The 23,607-nt window shown below is 43.2% G+C and overlaps 1 protein-coding gene across 1 annotated transcript in view; it reads right to left on the reverse strand.

The window, feature by feature from the left end:
• gbe1b (glucan (1,4-alpha-), branching enzyme 1b) overlaps positions 1-23,607 on the reverse strand; it is a 376,893-nt gene that overhangs the window by 125,136 nt on the left and 228,150 nt on the right. The window contains exon 13 of the mRNA XM_042296507.1: positions 14,995-15,179. Coding sequence (XP_042152441.1) covers positions 14,995-15,179 — 185 coding nt within the window. The remainder of the gene's footprint in view (positions 1-14,994; positions 15,180-23,607) is intronic.

A 23,607-nucleotide genomic window follows, 5' to 3' on the forward strand; every position in this document is an offset into this window, starting at 1 on the left:
CTAACATTACACAGCCATGTTAACCCAGTCTAACATTAAACAGCCATGTTAACCCAGTCTAACATTACACAGCCATGTTAACCCAGTCTAACATTAAACAGCCATGTTAACTCAGTCTAACATTAAACAGCCATGTTAACCCAGTCTAACATTACACAGCCATGTTAACCCAGTCTAACATTAAACAGCCATGTTAACCCAGTCTAACATTAAACAGCCATGTTAACTCAGTCTAACATTACACAGCCATGTTCTAACATCACTAGCCATTAACATCACTACACAGCAGTCTAACATTACACAGCCATGTTAACCCAGTCTAACATTAAACAGCCATGTTAACTCAGTCTAACATTACACAGCCATGTTAACCCAGTCTAACATCACTAACAGCCAGCCTAACATTACTAACATCTAACATTACACAGCCATTTAACCCAGTCTAACATTACACAGCCATGTTAACCCAGTCTAACATTACACAGCCATGTTAACCCAGTCTAACATTAAACAGCCATGTTAACCCAGTCTAACATTAAACAGCCATGTTAACCCAGTCTAACATCACTACACAGCCATGTTAACCCAGTCTAACATTACACAGCCATGTTAACCCAGTCTAACATCACTACACAGCCATGTTAACCCAGTCTAACATCAGCCATGTTAACCCAGTCTAACATTAAACATTACACAGCCATGTTAACCCAGTCTAACATTACACAGCCATGTTAACCCAGTCTAACATTACACAGCCATGTTAACCCAGTCTAACATTACACAGCCATGTTAACCCAGTCTAACATTACACAGCCATGTTAACCCAGTCTAACATTAAACAGCCATGTTAACCCAGTCTAACATTAAACAGCCATGTTAACCCAGTCTAACATTGTTAACAGTCTAACATTAAACAGCCATGTTAACACAGCCATGTTAACCCAGTCTAACATCACTACACAGCCAGCCATGTTAACATTACACAGTTTAACATCAACATTACACAGCCATGTTAACCCAGTCTAACATTAAACAGCCATGTTAACCCAGTCTAACATTAAACAGCCATGTTAACCCAGTCTAACATTAAACAGCCATGTTAACCCAGTCTAACATTACACAGCCATGTTAACCCAGTCTAACATTACACAGCCATGTTAACCCAGTCTAACATTACACAGCCATGTTAACCCAGTCTAACATTACACAGCCATGTTAACCCAGTCTAACATTACACAGCCATGTTAACCCAGTCTAACATTACACAGTTAACCCAGTCTAACATCATAAACAGCCATGTTAACCCAGTCTAACATTAAACAGCCATGTTAACCCAGTCTAACATTAATGTTACAGTCTAACATTAAACAGCCATGTTAACCCAGTCTAACATTACACAGCCATGTTAACCCAGTCTAACAGTCTAACATTAAACAGCCATTTACACAGCCATGTTAACCCAGTCTAACATTACAGCCATGTTAACCCAGTCTAACATTACACAGCCATGTTAACCCAGTCTAACATTATTAACAGCCATGTTATTAACATCACAGCCATGTTAACCCAGTTTAACATCACTACACAGCCATGTTAACCCAGTCTAACATTACACAGCCATGTTAACCCAGTCTAACATTAAACAGCCATGTTAACCCAGTCTAACATTACACAGCCATGTTAACCCAGTCTAACATTACACAGCCATGTTAACCCAGTCTAACATTACACAGCCATGTTAACCCAGTCTAACATCATTACACAGCCATGTTAACCCAGTTTAACATCACTACACAGCCATGTTAACTCTAACATTATTAAACAGCCATTAACCCAGTCTAACATTACACAGCTAAACATTACACAGCCATGTTAACCCAGTCTAACATTAAACAGCCATGTTAACCCAGTCTAACATTACACAGCCATGTTAACCCAGTCTAACATTAACACAGCCATGTTAACCCAGTCTAACATCAACATACACAGCCATGTTAACCCAACATTACACAGCCATCTAACATTACACAGCCATGTTAACCCAGTCTAACATTAAACAGCCATGTTAACCCAGTCTAACATTACACAGCCATGTTAACCCAGTCTAACATTACACAGCCATGTTAACTCAGTCTAACATCATTAAACATTACACAGCCATGTTAACTCAGTCTAACATTACACAGCCATGTTAACCCAGTCTAACTTCATTACACAGCCATGTTAACCCAGTCTAACATTAAACAGCCATGTTAACCCAGTCTAACATCAACATCACACAGCCATGTTAACCCAGTCTAACATCACTACACAGCCATGTAACCCAGTCTAACATCACTACACAGCCATGTTAACCCAGTCTAACATCACTACACAGCCATGTTAACCCATTCTAATATTACACAGCCATGTTAACCCAGTCTAACATTACACAGCCATGTTAACTCAGTCTAACATTAAACAGCCATGTTAACCCAGTCTAACATTACACAGCCATGTTAAGTCTAACATCAGCCATGTTAACCCAGTCTAACATCACTACACAGCCATGTTAACCCAGTCTAACATCACATACACAGCCATGTTAACCCAGTCTAACATCACTACACAGCCATGTTAACTAACACAGCCATGTTAACCCAGTCTAACATTACACAGCCATGTTAACCCAGTCTAACATTAAACAGCCATGTTAACTCAGTCTAACATTACACAGCCATGTTAACCCAGTCTAACATTAAACAGCCATGTTAACCCGGTCTAACATTACACAGCCATGTTAACTCAGTCTAACATCATTAAACAGCCATGTTAACCCAGTCTAACATTACAGAGCAATGTTAACCCATTCTAACATTAAACAGCCATGTCAACCCAGTCTAACATCACTACACAGCCATGTTAACCCAGTCTAACATCATTAAACAGCCATGTTAACCCAGTCTAACATTACAGAGCCATGTTAACCCAGTCTAACATTACAGAGCCATGTCAACCCAGTCTAACATCACTACACAGCCATGTTAACCGAGTCTAACATCATTAAACAGCCATGTTAACTCAGTCTAACATTACACAGCCATGTTAACCCAGTCTAACATCACTACACAGCCATGTTAACCCAGTCTAACATCACTACACAGCCATGTTAACCCAGTCTAACATTACACAGCCATATTAACCCAGTCTAACATTACACAGCCATGTTAACCCAGTCTAACATTATTACACAGCCATGTTAACCCAGTCTAACATTAAACAGCCATGCCATGTTAACCCAGTCTAACATTAAACAGCCATGTTAACCCAGTTAACTAACATTACAGCCATGTTAAACAGCCATGTTAACCCAGTCTAACATTACACAGCCATGTTAACCCAGTCTAACATTACACAGCCATGTTAACCCAGTCTAACATTACACAGCCATGTTAACCCAGTCTAACACAGCCATCATTACACAGCCATGTTAACCCAGTCTAACATCATTACACAGCCATGTTAACCCAGTCTAAACATTACACAGCCATCATCTAACATTACACAGCCATGTTAACTCAGTCTAACATTACACAGCCATGTTAACCCAGTCTAACATTACACAGCCATGTTAACCCAGTTTAACATTAAACAGCCATGTTAACCCAGTGTTAACATTAAACAGCCATGTTAACCCAGTCTAACATTACACAGCCATGTTAACCCAGTCTAACATTACACAGCCATGTTAACCCAGTCTAACATTACACAGCCATGTTAACTCAGTCTAACTTCATTACACAGCCATGTTAACCCAGTCTCTAACAGCCATGTTAACCCAGTCAACATTACACAGCCATGTTAACCCAGTCTAACATTACACAGCCATGTTAACCCAGTCTAACATTACACAGCCATGTTAACCTAACATTACACAGCCATGTTAACCCAGTCTAACATTAACAGCCATGTTAACCAGTCTAACATCTAACATTACACAGCCATGTTAACATTACACAGCCATCTCTAACATCACTACACAGCCATGTTAACCCAGTCTAACATTACACAGCCATGTTAACATTACACAGCCATAACTCTAACATTACACAGCCATGTTAACTCAGTCTAACATTAATTACAGCCATGTTAACCCAGTCTAACATTACACAGCCATTTTAACCCAGTCTAACATTAAACAGCCATGTTAACCCAGTCTAACATTACCCATGTTAACTCTAACATTACAGAGCCATGTTAACCCAGTCTAACATTAAACAGCCATGTTAACCCAGTCTAACATCACTACACAGCCATGTTAACCCAGTCTAACATCACTACACAGCCATGTTAACCCAGTCTAACATCACTACACAGCCATGTTAACCCAGCATTACACAGCCATGTTAACCCAGTCTAACATTAAGCCATGTTAACCCAGTCTAACATTAAACAGCCATGTTAACCCAGTCTAACATTAGCCATGTTAACTAAACATTACACAGCCATGTTAACCCAGTCTAACATCATGTTAACCCAGTCTAACATTACACAGCCATGTTAACCCAGTCTAACATTACACAGCCATGTTAACCCAGTCTAACATTACACAGCCATGTTAACCCAGTCTAACATTAACATCATGTTAACCCAGTCTAACATTACAGCCATGTTAACCCAGTGTTAACCCAGTCTAACATTACACAGCCATGTTAACCCAGTCTAACATACACACAGCCATGTTAACCCAGTCTAACATTACACAGCCATGTTAACCCAGTCTAACATCATTACAGCCATGTTAACCTAACATTAAAGCCATGTTAACCCAGTCTAACATTAAACAGCCATGTTAACATTACACAGCCAGTTAACCCAGTCTAACATCAGCCATGTTAACTTCAACATTAAACAGCCATGTTAACCCAGTCTAACTTCATTACACAGCCATGTTAACCCAGTCTAACATTACACAGCCATGTTAACCCAGTCTAACAGTCAATACACAGCCATGTTAACCCAGTCTAACATTACACAGCCATGTTAACCCAGTCTAACATCATTAACACAGCCATGTTAACCCAGTCTAACATCATTACACAGCCATGTTAACCCAGTCTAACATTAAACAGCCATGTTAACAGTCCATGCCATGTTAACCCAGTCTAACATTCATTAAACAGCCATGTTAACCCAGTCTAACATTAAAGCAGCCATGCCATGTTAACCCAGTCTAACATTACACAGCCATGTTAACCCAGTCTAACATAACATTAACAGTCAACATTACACAGCCATGTTAACCCAGTCTAACATTACACAGCCATGTTAACCCAGTCTAACATTACACAGCCATGTTAACCCAGTCTAACATTACACAGCCATGTTAACCCAGTCTAACATTAAACAGCCATGTTAACCCAGTCTAACATTAAACAGCCATGTTAACCCATGTTAACCCAGTCTAACATAAACAGCCATGTTAACAGCCATGTTAAACCCAGTCTAACATTACACAGCCATGTTAACCCAGTCTAACATTACACAGCCATGTTAACCCAGTCTAACATCATTACACAGCCATGTTAACCCAGTCTAACATTACAGAGCCATGTTAACCCAGTCTAACACTAAACAGCCATGTTAACTCAGTCTAACATCATTAAACAGCCATGTTAACCCAGTCTAACATTACACGGCCATGTTAACCCAGTCTAACATCACACAGCCATTTTAACCCAAGTACCTGCTGCCTGTATGTTCACCTACAGGCCCTTCACTCATTTAGCTTTACTTAGGGTGCAATTTGGGATGTACCCTCAATAGACTGATCCAGTTGGGAGAGGAACACTGCCCGCCCACTACCCTACTAACGCATAGCTCCAACACAACCTCCAAACCCACCTCTAAACGCCAATAGCAACTGAGCCCTTTGGTCTGGGGGGAATGAGGCAACATTAAACCAAAGTCAGAACCATGCTCACTATGCAGCATAACCAAGGCAATGTATTGATTAGGGAGGCGGGTAGCCTAGTGGTTAGAGGGGAGGGGCGGTAGGTAGCCTCGTGGTTAGAGGGGAGGGGCGGTAGGTAGCCTCGTGGTTAGAGGGGAGGGGCGGTAGGTAGCCTAGTGGTTAGAGGCGAGGGGCGGTAGGTAGCCTAGTGGTTAGAGGGGAGGGGCGGTAGGTAGCCTTGTGGTTAGAGGGGAGGGGCGGTAGGTAGCCTAGTGGTTAGAGGGGAGGGGCGGTAGGTAGCCTAGTGGTTAGAGGGGAGGGGCGGTAGGTAGCCTAGTGGTTAGAGGGGAGGGGCGGTAGGTAGCCTAGTGGTTAGAGGGGAGGGGCGGTAGGTAGCCTAGTGGTTAGAGGGGAGGGGCGGTAGGTAGCCTAGTGGTTAGAGGGGAGGGGCGGTAGGTAGCCGAAAGGTTGCTCGATCGAATCCCGAGCTGACAAGGTAAAAATCTGATGTTCTGACCCCTGAACAAGGCAGTCAAACCACTGTTCCTAGGCTGTCATTGAAAATAAATAAAATAAGATAATAATAATAATAAAATAAGAAATGGTTCTTAACTGACCCGCCTAGTTAAATAAAGATTAAATAAAGAAATACAAAAAAAATTGATACACTACTGAAAGAATTCAAAGTGCTGGCACCATGTGATTTGGATGTATTGTTGTCTCTATCTTCTTGCCTTTTGTGCTGTTGTCTGTGCCCAATTATGTTTGTACCATGTTGTGTGCTGCTACCATATTGTGCTGCTGCCATGTTGTGTTGCTACTATGTTGTTGTCATGTTGTGTTGCTGCCATGCTGCTACTATGTTGTTGTCATGTTGTGTTGCTGCCATGCTGCGTTGTTGTGTTAGGTCTCTCTTTATGGAGTGGTGTGTTGTCTCTCTTGTTGTGATGTGTGTTTCGTCCTATTTTATTTTTTATCCCCTGTCCCCGCAGGAGGCCATTTTGCCTTTTGGTGGTAGGTTGTCTTTGTAAATAAGAATTTGTTCTTAACTGAGTTGTCTAGTTAAATAACGGTAAAAAAAAAAATGCATGATCAGTTGTTGGCTAGACCTTTGAATGGATAAAAGCATCTGCTAAATGGCAAATAGCAGCGTCCTTCTTGTCTCCTCTCCATCAGTAGTAACAGTAACAATAGTAGTAACAGTAATAATAGTAGTAGCAGTAACAATAGTAGTAACAGTAACAATAGCAGTAATAGTAACAATAGCAGTAACAGAAACAATTGTAGTAACAGTAACAATAGTAGTAGCAGTAGCAGTAACAATAGCAGTAACAGTAACAATAGTAGTAGTAGTAGCAGTAACAATAGTAGTAGCAGAAACAATAGTAGTAACATTAACAATAGCAGTAATAGTAACAATAGTAGTAACAGTAACAATAGCAGTAACAGTAACAATAGTAGTAGCAGAAACAATAGTAGTAACATTAACAATAGCAGTAATAGTAACAATAGTAGTAACAGTAACAATAGCAGTAACAGTAACAATAGTAGTAGCAGTAACAATAGTAGTAACAGTAACAATAGCAGTAACAATAGTAGTAGCAGTAACAATAGTAGTAACAGTAACAATAGCAGTAACAGTAACAATAGTAGTAACAATAACTCCCTCTTTCTCTCTCTCTCGCTATAGCTCCCTCTTCTCTCTCTCTCTCTCTCTTTTCTCTCTCGCTATAGCTCCCTCTTCTTTTCTCTCTCGCTCTCTCTCTCTCCCTCTTCTCTCTCTCTCTCTCTCTTTTCTCTCTCGCTATAGCTCCCTCTTTTCTCTCTCGCTATAGCTCCCTCTTTTCTCTCTCGCTATAGCTCCCTCTTTTCTCTCTCGCTATAGCTCCCTCTTTTCTCTCTCGCTATAGCTCCCTCTTTTCTCTCTCGCTATAGCTCCCTCTTTTCTCTCTCGCTATAGCTCCCTCTTTTCTCTCTCGCTATAGCTCCCTCTTTTCTCTCTCGCTATAGCTCCCTCTTTTCTCTCTCGCTATAGCTCCCTCTTTTCTCTCTCGCTATAGCTCCCTCTTTTCTCTCTCGCTATAGCTCCCTCTTTTCTCTCTCGCTATAGCTCCCTCTTTTCTCTCTCGCTATAGCTCCCTCTTTTCTCTCTCGCTATAGCTCCCTCTTTTCTCTCTCGCTATAGCTCCCTCTTCTCTCTCTCGCTATAGCTCCCTCTTCTCTCTCTCTCTTTTCTCTCTCGCTATAGCTCCCTCTTTCTCTCTCTCTCTTTTCTCTCTCACTATAGCTCCCTCTTTTCTCTCTCTCTCTTTTCTCTCTCGCTATAGCTCCCTCTTTTCTCTCTCTCTCTCGCTATAGCTCCCTCTTCTCTCTCTCGCTATAGCTCCCTCTTTTCTCTCTCGCTATAGCTCCCTCTTTTCTCTCTCGCTATGGCTCCCTCTTTTCTCTCTCGCTATAGCTCCCTCTTTTCTCTCTCGCTATGGCTCCCTCTTTTCTCTCGCTATGGCTCCCTCTTTTCTCTCTCGCTATAGCTCCCTCTTTTCTCTCTCGCTATAGCTCCCTCTTTTCTCTCTCGCTATGGCTCCCTCTTTTCTCTCTCGCTATAGCTCCCTCTTTTCTCTCTCGCTATAGCTCCCTCTTTTCTCTCTCGCTATAGCTCCCTCTTTTCTCTCTCGCTATAGCTCCCTCTTTTCTCTCTCGCTATAGCTCCCTCTTTCTCTCTCGCTATAGCTCCCTCTTTTCTCTCTCGCTGTAGCTCCCTCTTTTCTCTCTCGCTGTAGCTCCCTCTTTTCTCTCTCGCTATAGCTCCCTCTTCTCTCTCTCGCTATAGCTCCCTCTTCTCTCTCTCGCTATAGCTCCCTCTTTTCTCTCTCTCTCTCTCTCTCTCGCTATAGCTCCCTCTTTTCTCTCTCGCTATAGCTCCCTCTTTTCTCTCTCGCTATAGCTCCCTCTTTTCTCTCTCGCTATAGCTCCCTCTTTTCTCTCTCGCTATAGCTCCCTCTTTTCTCTCTCGCTATAGCTCCCTCTTTTCTCTCTCGCTATAGCTCCCTCTTTTCTCTCTCGCTATAGCTCCCTCTTCTCTCTCTCGCTATAGCTCCCTCTTTTCTCTCTCGCTATAGCTCCCTCTTTTCTCTCTCGCTATAGCTCCCTCTTTTCTCTCTCGCTATGGCTCCCTCTTTTCTCTCTCGCTATAGCTCCCTCTTTTCTCTCTCGCTATGGCTCCCTCTTTTCTCTCTCGCTATGGCTCCCTCTTTTCTCTCTCGCTATAGCTCCCTCTTTTCTCTCTCGCTATAGCTCCCTCTTTTCTCTCTCGCTCTCCCTCTTTTCTCTCTCGCTATAGCTCCCTCTTTTCTCTCTCGCTCTCCCTCTTTTCTCTCTCGCTATAGCTCCCTCTTTTCTCTCTCGCTATAGCTCCCTCTTCTCTCTCGCTATGGCTCCCTCTTTTCTCTCTCGCTATGGCTCCCTCTTTTCTCTCTCGCTATAGCTCCCTCTTTTCTCTCTCGCTATGGCTCCCTCTTTTCTCTCTCGCTATGGCTCCCTCTTTTCTCTCTCGCTATAGCTCCCTCTTTTCTCTCTCGCTATAGCTCCCTCTTTTCTCTCTCGCTATGGCTCCCTCTTTTCTCTCTCGCTATAGCTCCCTCTTTTCTCTCTCGCTATAGCTCCCTCTTTTCTCTCTCGCTATAGCTCCCTCTTTTCTCTCTCGCTATAGCTCCCTCTTTTCTCTCTCGCTATAGCTCCCTCTTTTCTCTCTCGCTATAGCTCCCTCTTTTCTCTCTCGCTATAGCTCCTCTTTTCTCTCTCGCTATAGCTCCCTCTTTTCTCTCTCGCTATAGCTCCCTCTTCTCTCTCTCGCTATAGCTCCCTCTTTTCTCTCTCGCTATAGCTCCCTCTTTTCTCTCTCGCTATAGCTCCCTCTTTTCTCTCTCGCTATAGCTCCCTCTTTTCTCTCTCGCTATAGCTCCCTCTTTTCTCTCTCGCTATAGCTCCCTCTTTTCTCTCTCGCTATAGCTCCCTCTTTTCTCTCTCGCTATAGCTCCCTCTTTTCTCTCTCGCTATAGCTCCCTCTTTTCTCTCTCGCTATAGCTCCCTCTTTTCTCTCTCGCTATAGCTCCCTCTTTCTCTTTCGCTATAGCTCCCTCTTCTCTCTCTCGCTATAGCTCCCTCTTTTCTCTCTCGCTATAGCTCCCTCTTTTCTCTCTCGCTATAGCTCCCTCTTTTCTCTCTCGCTATAGCTCCCTCTTCTCTCTCTCGCTATGGCTCCCTCTTTTCTCTCTCGCTATAGCTCCCTCTTCTCTCTCTCGCTATAGCTCCCTCTTTTCTCTCTCTCTCTCTCTTGCTATAGCTCCCTCTTTTCTCTCTCGCTATAGCTCCCTCTTCTCTCTCTCTCTCTCTGTCAAAAGTAGTAACAGTAGTATTAGTAACAGTCGTAGTAGTAACAGTAGCAGTAACAATAGTAGTAGCAGTACCAGTAGTAGTAACAGTAACAATAGTAGTAGTAGTGGTAGTAACAGTAGTAGTAGTAACAGTAGTAGTAACAGTAGTAGTAGTAACAGTAACAATCGTAGTAGTAGTAGTAACAGTAGTAGTAGTAACAGGAACAACAGTAGTAGTAGTGGTAGTAACAGTAGTATTAGTAACAGTAACAATAGTAGTAGTAGTAACAGTAGTAGTAGTAGTAACAGTAGTAGTGGTAACAGTGGCAGTAGCAATAGTAGTAGTAGTAGTAGTAACAGTAGTATTAGTAACATTAACAATAGTAGTAGTGGTAACAGTAGTAGCAGTAACAAAGTAGTAGTAGTAACAGTAACAAAGTAGTAGTAGTAACAGTAACAATAGTAGTAGTGGTAACAGTAGTAGTAGTAGTAGTAGTAGTAGTAGTAGTAGTAGCAGCAGTAGTATTAGCAGTAGTGGTAGCAGTAGTAACAGTAGTAGTAGTAGCGGTAGTAGTAATAGTAGTAGTAGTAGCAATAGTATCAGTAGCAATAGTAGTAGCAGTAGTACTCCACTGTTCAGACAGAGACCCAGTCAGTCCCAATCCCTCCACTGTTCAGACAGAGACCCAGTCAGTCCCAATCCCTCCACTGTTCAGACAGAGACCCAGTCAGTCCCAATCCCTCCACTGTTCAGACAGAGACCCAGTCAGTCCCAATCCCTCCACTGTTCAGACAGAGACTCAGTCAGTCCCAATCCCTCCACTGTTCAGACAGAGACCCAGTCAGTCCCAATCCCTCCACTGTTCAGACAGAGACCCAGTCAGTCCCAATCCCTCCACTGTTCAGACAGAGACCCAGTCAGTCCCAATCCCTCCACTGTTTAGACAGAGACTCAGTCAGTCCCAATCCCTCCACTGTTCAGACAGAGACCCAGTCAGTCCCAATCCTCTCCTCGCTCCTCCCTGGGCTCGAACCAGCAACACAACGACAACAGCCACCCTCGATGCAGCGTTACCCATGCAGAGCAAGGGGAACAACTACTAGAAGGCTCAGAACGAGTGACGTTTGAAACGCTATTAGCGCACACGCCGCTAACTAGCTAGCCATTTCACTTCGGTTACACCAGCCTCATCTCGGGAGGTGATAGGCTTGAAGTCATAAACAGCGCAATGCTTGACGCACAACGAAGAGCTGCTGGCAAAATGCATGAAAATGCTGTTTGAATGCATGTTTACGCGCCTGCTTCTGCCTACCACCGCTCAATCAGATACTTAGATACTTGTATGCTCAGTCAGATTATATGCAACGCAGGACACACTAGATAATATCTAGTAACATCATCAACCATGTGTAGTTAACTAGTGATTACGATTGATTGTTTTTTTCTAAGATACATTTAATGCTAGCTAGCAACTTACCTTGGCTTACTGCATTCGCATAACAGGCAGTCTCCTTGTGGAGTGCAACGAGAGAGAGGCAGGTCGTTATTGCGTTGGACTAGTTAACTGTAAGTAAAGGGTGTGAATACTTATGCAAATGTGATATCTGCTTTTTTTTTTTATAAATTTGAAATAAAATCTAAAAACCTGTTTTTGCTTTGTCTTTATGGGATATTGTGATGTCATTATGGGATATTGTGATGTCATTATGGGACATTGTGATGTCATTATGGGATATTGTGATGTCATTATGGGATATTGTGTGTAGATTGATAAGACATTTTAACTTTAGAATAACGCTGTAACGTAACAAAATGTGGAAAAAGTCAAGTGGTCTGAATACTTTACGAAGGCGCTGTATATACAAAAGTATGTGGACAGCCCTTCAAATTAGTGGATTCGGCTTTTTCAGTCACACGCGTTGCTGACAGGTGTATAAAATCGACCACACAGCCATGCAATCTCCATAGACAAACATTGGCAGTAGAATGGCCGTACTGAAGAGCTCAGTCACGTTCAACGTGGCACCGTCATAGGATACCACCTTTCAAAAAAGTCAGTTCGTCAAATTTCTGCCCTGTTAGAGCTGCCCTGGTCAACTGTACGTGCTGTTATTGTGAAGTGGAAACGTCTAGGAGCAACAACATCTCATCCGCGAAGTGGTAGGCCACACAAGCTCACAGAATGGAACCACTGAGTGCTGAAGCGAGTAGTGCATAAATATCGTCTGTCCTCAGTTGCAACACTCACTACTGAGTTCCTAACGGCCTCTGGAAGCAACGTCAGCACAATAACTGTTTGTCGGGAGCTTCATGAAATGGGGTTTTCTGGAGCAGTGGAAACACGTTCTCTGTAGGGATGGATCCCACTTCACCATCTGGCAGTACGACAGACAAATCTGGGTTTCAGCAGAACGTTACTTTCAGCATGACAACGCCGCCGTGCACAAAGTGAGGTCCATAAAGACATGGTTTGTCGAGATTGGTGTGGAAGAACTTGATTGGCCTGCACAGAGCCAAGCCTAATTGCGTAACATCAGTGCTTGACCTCACCAATGCTCATGGCCGAAAGGAAGCCAGTCTCCACTGCAATGTTCCTACATCTAGTGGAAAGCCTTCCCAGAAGAGTGGAGGCTGTTATAGCAGCAATGTTCCAACATCTAGTGGAAAGCCTTCCCAGAAGAGTGGAGGATGTTATAGCAGCAATGTTCCTACATCTAGTGGAAAGCCTTCCCAGAAGAGTGGAGGATGTTATAGCAGCAATGTTCCTACATCTAGTGGAAAGCCTTCCCAGAAGAGTGGAGGCTGTTATAGCAGCAATGTTCTAACATCTAGTGGAAAGCCTTCCCAGAAGAGTGGAGGCTGTTATAGCAGCAATGTTCCAACATCTAGTGGAAAGCCTTCCCAGAAGAGTGGAGGCTGTTATAGCAGCAATGTTCCTACATCTAGTGGAAAGCCTTCCCAGAAGAGTGGAGGATGTTATAGCAGCAATGTTCCTACATCTAGTGGAAAGCCTTCCCAGAAGAGTGGAGGATGTTATAGCAGCAATGTTCCTACATCTAGTGGAAAGCCTTCCCAGAAGAGTGGAGGATGTTATAGCAGCAATGTTCCTACATCTAGTGGGAAGCCTTCCCAGAAGAGTGGAGGATGTTATAGCAGCAATGTTCCTACATCTAGTGGAAAGCCTTCCCAGAAGAGTGGATGATGTTATAGCAGCAATGTTCCTACATCTAGTAGGAAGCCTTCCCAGAAGAATGGAGGCTGTTATAGCAGCAATGTTCCAACATCTAGTGGAAAGCCTTCCCAGAAGAGTGGAGGATGTTATAGCAGCAATGTTCCTACATCTAGTGGAAAGCCTTCCTAGAAGAGTGGAGGCTGTTATAGCAGCAATGTTCCAACATCTAGTGGAAAACCTTCCCAGAAGAATGGAGGCTGTTATAGCAGCAAAGGGGGGACAAACTCCATTTTAATGCCCATGATTTTGGAATGAGATGTTTGATAGCAGGTGTCCACATACTTTTGGCCATCTAGTGTGTGTAGGCTATGTGTACCATTTTAAATGTATATAGTTCTGTCCTTGAGCTGTTATTGTCTATTCATGTTCTGTATTATGTCATGGTTCATGTTTTGTGTTGGACCCCAAGAAGAGTACCAACATGTCTGTGTTCTTGTCTGTCCGTCTGTCTGTCTGCCTGTCCGTCGGTCTACCTGTCCGTCTGTCTGCCTGCCTGCCTGCCAGCCTGACTGTCCATCTGTCCATCTGTCCGTCTGCCTGCCTGTCCGTCTGTCCATCTGTCTGCCTGTCTGCCAGCCTGACTGTCCGTCTGTCCATCTGTCCGTCTGCCTGCCTGTCCGCATCCCTGTCTGTCTGCCTGCCTGCCTGCCTGTCTGTCTGCCTCCTCCATGTGGGGATGACAGAAGGTATCTGTCTGTCTGTCTGTCTGCCTCCTCCATGTGGGGATGACAGAAGGTATCTGTCTGTCTGTCTGCCTCCTCCATGTGGGGATGACAGAAGGTATCTGTCTGTCTGTTTGCCTCCTCCATGTGGGGATGACAGAAGGTATCTGTCTGTCTGTCTGCCTCCTCCATGTGGGGATGACAGAAGGTATCCGTCTGTCTGTCTGCCTCCTCCATGTGGGGATGACAGAAGGTATCCGTCTGTCTGTCTGCCTCCTCCATGTGGGGATGACAGAAGGTATCTGCCCGTTTTCACTGGTGCAGTGGCTGACTGTGGGCGACTGTGGGCGACTGTGGGCGACTGTGGGCGACTGTGGCCGACTGTGGCCGACTGTGGGTAACTGTGGGCCGACTGTGGGCCGACTGTGGGGCGACTGTGGGCGACTGTGGGCGACTGTGGGTATATATCTGCATGGAACTGTGTGTCCTTAGGGATGCTACAACCAGGCAGTCATATTTTCCTCCTCAGTGTGTGTGTGTGTGTGAGCGTGCATGCAGCTGTGTGTGTGTGTGAGCGTGCATGTAGATGTGTGTGTGTGAGCGTGCATGTAGCTGTGTGTGTGTGTGTGTGTGTGAGCGTGTGAGCGTGTGTGTGTGTGTGAGCGTGTGAGCGTGCATGTAGATGTGTGTGTGTGAGCGTGCATGTAGCTGTGTGTGTGTGTGTGTGTGTGTGTGTGTGTGTGTGTGTGTGTGTGTGTGCGTGCGTGCGTGCGTGCATACGTGCGCGTCCTTACCGGTGGTGCAGCCAGCCAGCCGTACTTGTCCTCGGTACGGTTCATGTCCCGGTCAAAGTCATAGAGCTGTCTGTAACGGAGGTGGTCAGTGTCCAGCAGGTTGTACTGACGCCTGGCGTAGTGATAACTCTCATTATTACCCTTCCTAGGGAAGTCCAGCCACTCTGGGTGGCCGAACTCATTACCTGAAGAAAAAACACAAAATCATTTTTTTTTTTTGAAAAAAAAGAAAAGAAACAAAGACACGTTTATTAGGGAATGTTTAAAGGGGAGATCTGAGATCAGTACATCCATTTTTCCTTTTGTTACATTTAAATGAATGATATATATAGCCATTCATTCTTGACGAATATCATTTGGAAATACCCCATGAGCTTATTTCAACAGTTTTACCCAAAATAGAAGCATTAACCCATTACAGTCTAAGCCCTGTCTAAACTGGGGGAGGGGAGTTCTACTAGGCTGTATGTTTTCAAACCAAGGATCATTTTGATGTTTGATGTTGAATTTTAAGACCGCTTGAAGTATTTAAACAAATATATATATATTTAATGAAAAAAACGTATGGCTACAGTATAAGCCAATAAAAACACATTGAATAACAGAATCACTACATTGAATAACAAACAGTCCTTACTGCTATTAGCCAATAGAAACACATTGAATAGTCCTTACTGCTATTAGCCAATAAAAACACATTGAATAACAGATAGTCCTTACTGCTATTAGCCAATAGAAACACATTGAATAACAGATAGTCCTTACTGCTATTAGCCAATAGAAACACATTGAATAACAGATAGTCCTTACTGCTATTAGCCAATAGAAACACATTGAATAACAGATAGTCCTTACTGCTATTAGCCAATAGAAACACATTGAATAACAGATAGTCCTTACTGCTATTAGCCAATAGAAACACATTGAATAACAGATAGTCCTTACTGCTATTAGCCAATAGAAACACATTGAATAACAGATAGTCCTTACTGCTATTAGCCAATAGAAACACATTGAATAACAGATAGTCCTTACTGCTATTAGCCCATAGAAACACATTGAATAACAGATAGTCCTTACTGCTATTAGCCAATAGAAACACATTGAATAACAGATAGTCCTTACTGCTATTAGCCAATAGAAACACATTGAATAACAGATAGTCCTTACTGCTATTAGCCAATAGAAACACATTGAATAACAGATAGTCCTTACTGCTATTAGCCCATAGAAACACATTGAATAACAGATAGTCCTTACTGCTATTAGCCAATAGAAACACATTGAATAACAGATAGTCCTTACTGCTATTAGCCAATAGAAACACATTGAATAACAGTCCTTACTGCTATTAGCCCATAGAAACACATTGAATAACAGATAGTCCTTACTGCTATTAGCCCATAGAAACACATTGAATAACAGATAGTCCTTACTGCTATTAGCCCATAGAAACACATTGAATAACAGATAGTCCTTACTGCTATTAGAAACACATTGAATAACAGATAGTCCTTACTGCTATTAGCCCATAGAAACACATTGAATAACAGATAGTCCTTACTGCTATTAGAAACACATTGAATAACAGATAGTCCTTACTGCTATTAGCCAATAGAAACACATTGAATAACAGATAGTCCTTACTGCTATTAGCCCATAGAAACACATTGAATAACAGATAGTCCTTACTGCTATTAGCCAATAGAAACACATTGAATAACAGATAGTCCTTACTGCTATTAGCCAATAGAAACACATTGAATAACAGATAGTCCTTACTGCTATTAGCCAATAGAAACACATTGAATAACAGAATCACTACATTGAATAACAAACAGTCCTTACTGCTATTAGCCAATAGAAACACATTGAATAACAGATAGTCCTTACTGCTATTAGCCAATAGAAACACATTGAACAACAGATAGTCCTTACTGCTATTAGCCCATAGAAACACATTGAATAACAGATAGTCCTTACTGCTATTAGCCAATAGAAACACATTGAACAACAGATAATCCAAAGGAAGTTTGTTCTGAAGTGTCTGTCCTACAGTGCATTCGGAAAGTATTCAGACCCCTTGACTTATTTACATAAGTATTCAGACCCCTTGACTTATTTACATAAGTATTCAGACCCCTTGACTTATTTACATAAGTATTCAGACCCCTTGACTTATTTACATAAGTATTCAGACCCCTTGACTTATTTACATAAGTATTCAGACCCCTTGACTTATTTACATAAGTATTCAGACCCCTTGACTTATTTACATAAGTATTCAGACCCCTTGACTTATTTACATAAGTATTCAGACCCCTTGACTTATTTACATAAGTATTCAGACCCCTTGACTTATTTACATAAGTATTCAGACCCCTTGACTTATTTACATAAGTATTCAGACCCCTTGACTTATTTACATAAGTATTCAGACCCCTTGACTTATTTACATAAGTATTCAGACCCCTTGACTTATTTACATAAGTATTCAGACCCCTTGACTTATTTACATACTTACTTTTTCTGCATTTTGTTACATTACATCTTTATTCTAAAATGGATTAAATTATATATTTTTTCTCATCAATTTACACACAAAACCCCATAACGACCAAGTGAAAACAGTTTTTTAGAAATGTCTGCAAAAAAACAAAAAAAAACAACGACACTATTTACGTAAGTATTCAGACCCTTTGCAATGAGATGTGAAATTGAGCTCAGGTGCATCCTGTTTCCATTGATCATCCTTGAGATGTTTCTACAACTTGATTGGAGTCCAGCTGTGGTAAATTCAATTGACTGGACATGATTTGGAAAGACACACACCTGTCTATATAAGGTCCCACAGTTGACAGTGCATGTCAGAGCAAAAACCAAGCCATGAGGTCAAAGGAATTGTCTGTAGAGCTCTGAGAAAGGATTGTGTCGAGGGGGAAGTGAACCCCTAAAACATCTGCAGCATTGAACACAGTGGCCTCCATCATTCTTAAATGGAAGACGTTTGGAAGCACAAAGACTCTTACCCGGTCAAACTGAGCAATCGGGGGAGAAGAGCCTTGGTTAGGAAGGTGACCAAGAACCCGATGGTCACTTTGACAAAGCTCCAGAGTTCCCCTGTGAAGATGGGAGAACCTTCCAGAAGGACAATCACCTCTGCAGCACTCGACCAATCAGGCCTTTATCGTAATGGACAGACGGAAGCCACTCCCCAGTAAAAGGCACATAACAGCCCGCTTGGAGTTTGCCAAAAGGCACCTAAAGACTCTCAGACCATGAGAAACAAGATTGAACTCTTTGTCCTGAATGCCAAGCGTCATGTCTGGAGGAAACCAGGCACCATCCCTACGGTGAAGCATGGTGGTAGCAGCATCATGCTGTGGGGATGTTTTTCAGCGGCAGGGACTGGGAGACTAGTCAGGGTCGAGGGAAAGATGAACAGAGCAAAGTACAGAGAGATTGTTGAAGAAAACCTGCTCCAGATCGCTCAGGACCTCAAACTGGGCCAAAGGTTCAGATTCCAACAGGACAACAACCCTAAGCACACAGCCAAGACAACGCAGGAGTGGCTTCAGGACAAGTATCTCAATGTCCCTGAGTGGCCCAGCCAGAAAACAGCTGTGCAGAGTGACGCTCCCCAACGAACCTGACAAAGCTTGAGAGGATCTGCAGAGAAGAATGAGAGAAACTCCCCAAATACAGGTGTGCCAAGCTAGTAGTGTAATACCCAAGAAGACTCAAGGCAGTAATCGCTGCCAAAGGTGCTTCAACAAAGTACTGAGTAAAGGGTCTCAATACTTAAAATTCACCCGTTTTTTAAATTTTTAATGCATTTGCAAACATTTCTAAAAACATGTTTTTGTTTTGTTATTATGGGTATCGATTGATGAGGGGAGAAAAAACAACAATAATTTTAAAATAAGTCTGTAACGTAACAAAATGTGGAAAAAGTCAAGGGGTCTGAATATCAGAGATATAAAGACAGATCAGGAAACATTTTGTAATTTCTTCTCCATGTACGTGACCCATTATTTATGGCACTAAACAGCCCTGTCAAATCAAAACAGATGTTATTGGTCACATGGTTAGCAGATGTTATTGGTCACATGGTTAGCAGATGTTAATGCGAGTGTAGCGAAATGCTTGTGCTTCTAGTTCCGACAGTTGCAGTAATATCTAACAAGGAATCTAACAATACCACAACAACTACCTTATACACAAAAATCTAAAGGGATGGAATAAGAATATGTGCATATAAATATATGGATGAGTCATGACCGAGCGACATAGGCAAGATGCAATAGATGGTATAAATTACAGTAAATACACATGAGATGAGTAATGTAAGATATGTAAACATGATTAAAATGGCATTATTTAAAGTGACTTAGTGATCCATTTATAAAGTGGCTAATGATTGAGTCTGTATGTAGGCAGCAGCCTCTCTGTGTTAGTGATGGCTGTTTAACAGTCTGATGGCCTTGAGATTGAAGCTGTATTTTCAGTCTCTAGGTCCCCACTTTGATGCACCTGTACTGGCCTCGCCTTTTGGATGGTAGAGGGGTGAACAGGCAGTGGCTCGGGTGGTTGTTGTCCTTGATGATCTTTTTGGCCTTCCTGTGACATCGGGTGCTATTGGTGTCCTGGAGGGCAGGTAGTTTGCCCCCGGTGCTCTGTTGGACAGACCGCACCACCTTCTGGAGAGCCTTGCGGTTGATGGCGGTGCAGTTGCCATACCAGGCGGTGATACAGCCCAACAGGATACTTTCAATTGTGCATCTGTAAAAGTTTGTGAGGGTTTTGCGTGACAAGCCAAATTTCTTCAGCCTCCTGAAGTTGAAGAGGTGCTGTTGCGCCTTCTTCACCACGTTGTCTGTGTGGGTGGACCATTTCAGCTTGTCTGTGATGTGTATACCGAGGAACTTAACACTTTCTACCTTCTCCACTACTGTCCCGTCGATGTGGGTAGGGCGGTGCTCCCTCTGCTGTTTCCTGAAGTCCACGATCATCTCCTTTGTTTTGTTGACGTTGAGTGAGAGGTTGTTTTCCTGACACCACATTCCGAGTGCCCTCACCTCCTCCCTGTAGGCCGTCTCGTCGTTGTTGGTAATCAAGCCCACAACTGTTGTGTCGCCTGCAAACTTGGTGATTGAGGCGTGTATGGCCACGCAGTCATGGGTGAACAGGAAGTACAGGAGAGGGCTGAGCACACACCCTTGTGGTGCCCCAGTGGTGAGGATCAGCGAAGTGGAGATGTTGTTTCCTGCCTTCACCACCTGGTGGCGGCCTGTCAGAAGGTCCAGGACACAATTACATAGGGAGGGGGTGGAGACCCAGGGGCTTAAGCTTAATGATGAGCTTGGAGGGTACTACAGTGCCTTGCGAAAGTATTCGGCCCCCTTGAACTTTGCAACCTTTTGCCACATTTCAGGCTTCAAACATAAAGACATAAAACTGTATTTTTTTGTGGAGAATCAACAACAAGTGGGACACAATCATGAAGTGGAACGACATTTATTGGATATTTCAAACTTTTTTAACAAATCAAAAACTGAAAAATTGGGCGTGCAAAATTATTCAGCCCCTTTACTTTCAGTGCAGCAAACTCTCTCCAGAAGTTCAGTGAGGATTTCTGAATGATCCAATGTTGACCTAAATGACTAATGATGATAAATACAATCCACCTGTGTTTAATCAAGTCTCCGTATAAATGCACCTGCACTGTGATAGTCTCAGAGGTCCGTTAAAAGCGCAGAGAGCATCATGAAGAACAAGGAACACACCAGGCAGGTCCGAGATACTGTTGTGAAGAAGTTTAAAGCCGGATTTGGATACAAAAAGATCTCCCAAGCTTTAAACATCCCAAGGAGCACTGTGCAAGCGATAATATTGAAATGGAAGGAGTATCAGACCACTGCAAATCTACCAAGACCTGGCCATCCCTCTAAACTTTCAGCTCATACAAGGAGAAGACTGATCAGAGATGCAGCCAAGAGGCCCATGATCACTCTGGATGAACTGCAGAGATCTACAGCTGAGGTGGGAGACTCTGTCCATAGGAGAACAATCAGTCGTATATTGCACAAATCTGGCCTTTATGGAAGAGTGGCAAGAAGAAAGCCATTTCTTAAAGATATCCATGAAAAGTGTCGTTTAAAGTTTGCCACAAGCCACCTGGGAGACACACCAAACATGTGGAAGAAGGTGCTCTGGTTAGATGAAACCAAAATTGAACTTTTTGGCAACAATGCAAAACGTTATGTTTGGCGTAAAAGCAACACAGCTAATCACCCTGAACACACCATCCCCACTGTCAAACATGGTGGTGGCAGCATCATGGTTTGGGCCTGCTTTTCTTCAGCAGGGACAGGGAAGATGGTTAAAATTGATGGGAAGATGGATGGAGCCAAATACAGGACCATTCTGGAAGAAAACCTGATGGAGTCTGCAAAAGACCTGAGACTGGGACGGAGATTTGTCTTCCAACAAGACAATGATCCAAAACATCTACAATGGAATGGTTCAAAAATAAACATATCCAGGTGTTAGAATGGCCAAGTCAAAGTCCAGACCTGAATCCAATCGGGAATCTGTGGAAAGAACTGAAAACTGCTGTTCACAAATGCTCTCCATCCGACCTCACTGAGCTCGAGCTGTTTTGCAAAAAAATTTCAGTCTCTCGATGTGCAAAACTGATAGACATACCCCAAGCGACTTACAGCTGTAATCGCAGCAAAAGGTGGCGCTACAAAGTATTAACTTAAGGGGGCTGAATAATTTTGCACGCCCAATTTTTCAGTTTTTGATTTGTTAAAAAAGTTTGAAATATCCAATAAATGTCGTTCCACTTCATGATTGTGTCCCAATTGTTGTTGATTCTTCACAAAAAAATACAGTTTTATATCTTTATGTTTGAAGCCTGAAATGTGGCAAAAGGTCACAAAGTTCAAGGGGGCCGAATACTTTCGCAAGGCACTGTATAGTGCTGAATGCTGAGCTGTAGTCAATGAACAACATTCTTACATAGGAATGTACTTCCGGCGCCGACAGAGATGGCCGCCTCGCTTCGCGTTCCTAGGAAACTATGCAGTTTTTTGTTTTTTTACGTGTTATTTCTTACACTAGTACCCCAGGTCATCTTAGGTTTCTTTACATACAGCCGAGAAGAACTACTGAATATAAGATCAGCGTCAACTCACCATCAGTACGACCAAGAATATGTTTTTCGCGATGCGGATCCTGTGTTCTGCCTTACAACCAGTGTAACCGAGTGGATCACATGCAGCGACCAAAAAAAAAAAAACGACTCAGAAAAAGAGGGAAACGAAGCGGTCTTCTGGTCAGACTCCGGAGACGGGCACATCGTGCACCACTCCCTAGCATTCTTCTTGCCAATGTCCAGTCTCTTGACAACAAGGTTGATGAAATCCGAGCAAGGGTAGCATTCCAAAGGGACATCAGAGACTGTAACGTTCTTTGCTTCACGGAAACATGGCTAACTGGAGAGACGCAATCCGAGCGGTGCAGCCAGCGGGTTTCTCCACGCATCGCGCCGACAGAAACAAACATCTTTCTGGTAAGAAGACGGGCGGGGGGCGTATGTCTTATGGCCAACGTGACATGGTGTGATGAAAGAAACATACAGGAACTCAAATCCTTCTGTTCACCTGATTTAGAATTCCTCACAATCAAATGTAGACCGCATTATCTACCAAGAGAATTCTCTTCGATTATAATCACAGCCGTATATATCCCCCCAAGCAGACACATCGATGGCTCTGAACAAACTTTATTTAACTCTCTGCAAACTGGAAACGATTTATCCGGAGGCTGCATTCATTGTAGCTGGGGATTTTAACAAGGCTAATCTGAAAACAAGACTCCCTAAATTTTATCAGCATATCGATTGCGCAACCAGGGGTGGAAAGACCCTGGATCATTGTTACTCTAACTTCCGCGACGCATATAAGGCCCTGCCCCACCCCCTTTCGGAAAAGCTGACCACGACTCCATTTTGTTGATCCCTGCCTACAGACAGAAACTAAAACAAGAAGCTCCCACGCTGAGGTCTGTCCAACGCTGGTCCGACCAAGCTGACTCCACACTCCAAGACTGCTTCCATCACGTGGACTGGGAGATGTTTCGTATTGCGTCAGACAACAACATTGACGAATACGCTGATACGGTGTGCGAGTTCATTAGAACGTGCGTTGAAGATGTCGTTCCCATAGCAACGATTAAAACATTCCCTAACCAGAAACCGTGGATTGATGGCAGCATTCGTGTGAAACTGAAGGCACGAACCACTGCTTTTAATCAGGGCAAGGTGTCTGGTAACATGACTGAATACAAACAGTGCAGCTATTCCCTCCGCAAGGCTATCAAACAAGCTAAGCGCCAGTACAGAGACAAAGTAGAATCTCAATTCAACGGCTCAGACACAAGAGGTATGTGGCAGGGTCTACAGTCAATCACGGACTACAGGAAGAAACCCAGCCCAGTCACGGACCAGGATGTCTTGCTCCCAGGCAGACTAAATAACTTTTTGCCCGCTTTGAGGACAATACAGTGCCACTGACACGGCCTGCAACGGAAACATGCGGTCTCTCC

Source organism: Oncorhynchus tshawytscha, linkage group LG13 (genome assembly GCF_018296145.1).
Source record: "Oncorhynchus tshawytscha isolate Ot180627B linkage group LG13, Otsh_v2.0, whole genome shotgun sequence".
Classification (NCBI taxonomy): Eukaryota; Metazoa; Chordata; class Actinopteri; order Salmoniformes; family Salmonidae; genus Oncorhynchus; species Oncorhynchus tshawytscha.